The sequence below is a fragment of the Otolemur garnettii genome, unplaced genomic scaffold (genome assembly GCF_000181295.1).
Source record: "Otolemur garnettii isolate 467f Iridium unplaced genomic scaffold, OtoGar3 scaffold00029, whole genome shotgun sequence".
NCBI lineage: Eukaryota > Metazoa > Chordata > Mammalia > Primates > Galagidae > Otolemur > Otolemur garnettii.
In genome coordinates, this window is record NW_003852424.1 from 13,292,747 (window position 1) to 13,297,116 (window position 4,370).

Sequence of the window (4,370 nt, forward strand, 5' to 3'; positions counted from 1 at the left end):
AAAAAAAAAAAAAAAAGGAAAGTGTATGTTCACATAAAAATTTGTACACAAGGCTCATTCGCCTGTAGCACAGTGGTTACAGCGCCAGCCACATACACTGAGGCTGGTGGGTTTGAGCCCAGCCCAGGCCAGCTAAACAACTACACCAACAACAACCAAACAGCCGGGCACTGTGGTGAGCGCCTGTAGTCCCAGATACCTGGGAGGCTGAGGCAAGAGAATCACTTAAGCACAAGAGGTTGCTGTAAGCTGTGACACCACAGCACTCTACTGAGGGTAATATAGTGAGACTCTATCTCAAAAAAAAAAAAAAAATGGCTCAGTGCCTATGGCTCAAGCGGCTAAGGCACGAGCCACATACACCTGAGCTGGCGGGTTCGAATCCAGCCCAGGCCTGCCAAACAACATTGACGGCTACAACCAAAAAATAGCTGGGCGTTATGGTGGGCGCCTGTAGTCCCAGCTACTTGGGAGGTGGAGGTAGGAGAATCTCTTGAGCCCAGTATGTTGGAGGTTGGCTGTGAGCTGTGATGCCTGGCACTCTACCCAGGGCAACAGCTTGAGGCTGTCTCAAAAAAAAAAAAAAAAAAAATTTTTTTTTTTGTACACAAATGTTCACAGCCACATTATTCATAGTAGCCAAAAGGTAGAAACAGATCAAATACCCATCAATGAATGAACAAACAGTGAGGCTCATCCACACAGGGAATACCACTCAGCCATGAAAAGGAAGGAGGCTCTGACACAGGCATGGACCTTGAGGACATGGTACTCAGTGAGAGAGAGGCTAGACACAGAATGACACACAGTGTGACATCCCATTTATATGAAATGCCCAGAACAGGCAGATCCACAGAGATAGGAAGTGGATTTGTGGTTGTCAGGGACTGGGGAAGAAACAGGGAGTGACTGCTGATAGGGACAAGGCATCTTTGGGGTGATGAGAATTTTCTGGAAAGAGAAAGTGACCACACTAAAAACACTGAATTATACTCTCTGAAAGGATAAATTTTGAAGCAGGTGAATTACATCTCAATAAAGGACAGACAAACTCAAGGCATCTACTTGGTGTCTCTGCAGCATCTGAGTCCCAACGCCAGCCTAGGGCCACGGCAGGACCATCCCTGCAGTGCCTCACACCCCTTCCCCTCCAAACTCCTCACAGCCTCTTCCTTCTGGACAAGGAGGTACCTGCAGCCCCCTGGGCACTTCCAGCTCTGATTTGTTCCATTTCAGAGCAAGAAGAAATCAGAACCTGCTTGTTGGCTAGGGAAGTACAGATAGGTAGGGTAGCTGACAGATGCCAAGCTGAGGCTCCCAGGACAAGCACAGCACTATCACAGGGGAGGAGATCCCTGTAGACCCTGCCCATGTGTGCCAGGCCCCAGCTCACCTTGGCGTAGATCTCCCTGAGCAGTGGTGAGGTATTGACCTGGGGTGGGGGCCGAGGTGGTGGGCTAAAGGTGGGCTGAGCCTTGACCACGGCCCTCAGGAGCATGGACCGCTCCTCCTCAGACAGGGGAACAGCTGTGAAGAGCCCCTGCAGCTGCAGCCCATCCTGGGCCATCTGCTCCAAACACCTGTAGGGGCAGCCTCAGAGTCAGCCTCCATGCAACCTCCCCTGAAGATGCCTCCCTGCAGTTTCCACCAGGCATCAGGTCCTCTAGGAGGACCAAAGGCCACCCAACCCACTTACCTCTGGATGGTCCTGGCATTGTGGTCCAGCCGCCCCATGCACTGGAGAGCAGCTGCGTAGGACAGCAAGTTTGGGGTGAAGCCAGCATCCTTCACCATGAAGAACACATATACCAATTCCTTGAAGGAGCCCTGGGGGACCAAGCAGGGGTGATGATGGTCTTTGGACAGCCTAGACTCTCTATGCTCTGTGCTCCTGCAAGACCCCTTCTCTGCATCCAGAGTCTTGCAGAGGAGGGGAGCAGCGGGTGGCAGCAGTCATTCCAGTGAACCAGCATCATTTCAAGTGCTCAGCAGCCACACCTGGTATGCTAGAGACTAAACATTTCCAATACTGCAGAATGTTCTACAGAAAGGAAATGGTGGCTTGGGGCTTGTAACTCAAGTGGCTAAAGGCGTCAGCCACATACACCAGAGCTGGTGGGTTCAAATCCAACCTGGGCCTGCCCAAAAAACAATGACAACTACAACCGAAAAATAGCTGGGTGTTGTGGCGGGCATCTGTAGTCCCAGCTATGTGAGAGGCTGAGGCAAGAGAATCACTTAAGCCCAAGAGTTGGAGGTTGCTGTGAGCTGTGACACCATGGCACTCTACCTAGGGCAACAGCTTAAGGCTCTGTCTCCAAAAAAAGAGAAAAGGGACAGTCAGAATATATGTCTACCCTACCTTACTACTTTTTTTTTTTTTTTGGTAGAGACAGAGTCTCACTTTATTGCCCTCCATAGAGTGCCATAGCATCACACAGCTCATAGCAACCTCCAACTCCTGGGCTTAGGTGATTCCCTCGCCTCAGCATCCTGAGTAGCTGGGACTACAGGTGCCCACCACAACATCCGGCTATTTTTTTGTTACAGTTTGGCCAGGGCTGGGTTTGAACCCACCACCCTTAGCATATAGGGCCAGCGCTCTACCCACTGAGCCTCAGGCACCACCCACCTAACTACCTTTTTTTTAGTATTATCAGCAACAACATGAAAACACACATTCTAAAATGTCATAATATTTTCAACCCCTCTTTTAAACACACCCATGGAGTCTGAGAAGTCCCAGAGTAGATCCCCCACTCCTTCCAAGAATCCAGCAATGTTTTCATTTTACAGATGGGGAAGTAGAGGTGACTGGTTATGAGTCACACAATGAACAAATGGCAGAAACAGACTCAAACTCAGGTCTTACTGACTGTGAAGCATCATTCTGCATGTCAACCATGGAGAAACAACTATTACTTAAGAAGCAAACAATGCCCATGCAGAGTGTGTGACTCAGAATAGTATTTGACCTGACATGGGTTCACCAGTGTCCCCCTGAAATTCAGATTCATTGGAAACTGTGGAATATTATCTTATTTGGAAAAACAGTCTTTGCAAATGTTACTTAAGAGGTTAGTTAAGATGAGCTCATATAGATGATGGTGGGCCCTAAATCCAATGACCTATATCCTTATAAGGGAGAGGAGGTCACATGCCGTGGCTCACAACTCTAAGTAATCCCAGCACTCTGGGAGGCAGAGCGAGAGGATCATTTGAGCTCAGGAGTTTGAAATCAGCCTAAGAGTGAGACCCTGTCTCTACTAAAAATAAGATATATTAGCCAGGCATTCTGACAGGTGCCTACAGGCCCAGCTACTCAGGAGGCTGAGGCAGAAGGATCACTTGAGCCTGGGAGTTGGAAGCTGCAGTGAGCTATGATGATGCCACTGCACTCTAGCCTGGGCAACACAGCAAGACTGCCGAAAGAAAAGAAAAGGAAAGAAAGAAAGAAAGAGAAAAAAAGAAAAGAAGAGGCCAGGCATGGTGGCTCACACCTGTAATCCCAGCACTCTGGGAGGCCAACAGGTCATGATCACTTGAGCTCAGGAGTTCAAGACCAGCCTGAGCAAGAGGGAAACCCCTATCTTTACTAAAAATAGAAAAAATTAGCCCAGCGTTGTGGCAATGCCTGTAGCCTCAGCTGCTCAGAAAGCTGAGGTAAGAGGATCAGTTGAGCTCAGGAGTTAGAAGGTTCAAGAATTGCAGTGAGCAAGGCTGACAACCCTGGCACTCTAACCTGGGCAATAGATTGAGACTGTCTCAAAAAAAGAAAGAAAAAAGAAAAAAAAATGGAGAGGACAAACACAGATGTGCAAGGAAGATAGCCACATGAAGACAGAGGCAGAAGTCAAAGTGATGTGTCCACAAGCTAAAAGACAGCAAGGATTGCTGGCAACCCCCAGAAGCTGGAAAGGGCAGGAAGGATCCTCCCTGGAGCCACTGGAGGGAGCACAGCCCTGTAACACCTTGATTTCAGACTTCTGGGCTCCTGGTTCTGTTTTTGTAGCTATCAAATTTCTGATAGTTCATTACAGCAGCCCCAGAAACTCACACAGGTGCTAATTATGAAAATTTCCTGTGGGCTCTTCCCACTAAGGGAATTTAGAGGGTTTGCGACATTACATGGGAAAAAACTTTTCTCTACAGTAATTTCTGAAATATAGTACACTTCCAGCAATGATGAACACTGGTAACAAACAACTTCATGTTAAGAATACTACAGACGGCTCGGCGCCTATAGCTCAACCAGCTAAGGCGCCAGCCACGTACACCGTACACCTAAGGTGGCGGGTTCGAATCCCCAGCCCAGACCCGCCAAACAACAATGACGGCTGCAACCAAAAAATAGCCGGGCGTTGTGGCGG

The 4,370-nt window shown here is 48.7% G+C and overlaps 1 protein-coding gene across 5 annotated transcripts in view; it reads right to left on the reverse strand.

Annotated features, from left to right (window-relative positions):
- POLRMT (RNA polymerase mitochondrial) overlaps window positions 1–4,370 on the reverse strand; it is a 20,091-nt gene that overhangs the window by 7,070 nt on the left and 8,651 nt on the right. For all 5 annotated transcript variants that reach the window (XR_002773149.1, XR_002773148.1, XM_023512627.1 and 2 more), the window contains exons 4-5: window positions 1,697–1,827; window positions 1,394–1,580 (exon numbers count right to left, since the gene is read on the reverse strand). Coding sequence is in view for 3 of the 5 variants with exons in the window: in XM_023512627.1 (XP_023368395.1) it covers window positions 1,394–1,580; window positions 1,697–1,827 (318 nt within the window). In the remaining 2 variants the exon portion in view is untranslated. The remainder of the gene's footprint in view (window positions 1–1,393; window positions 1,581–1,696; window positions 1,828–4,370) is intronic.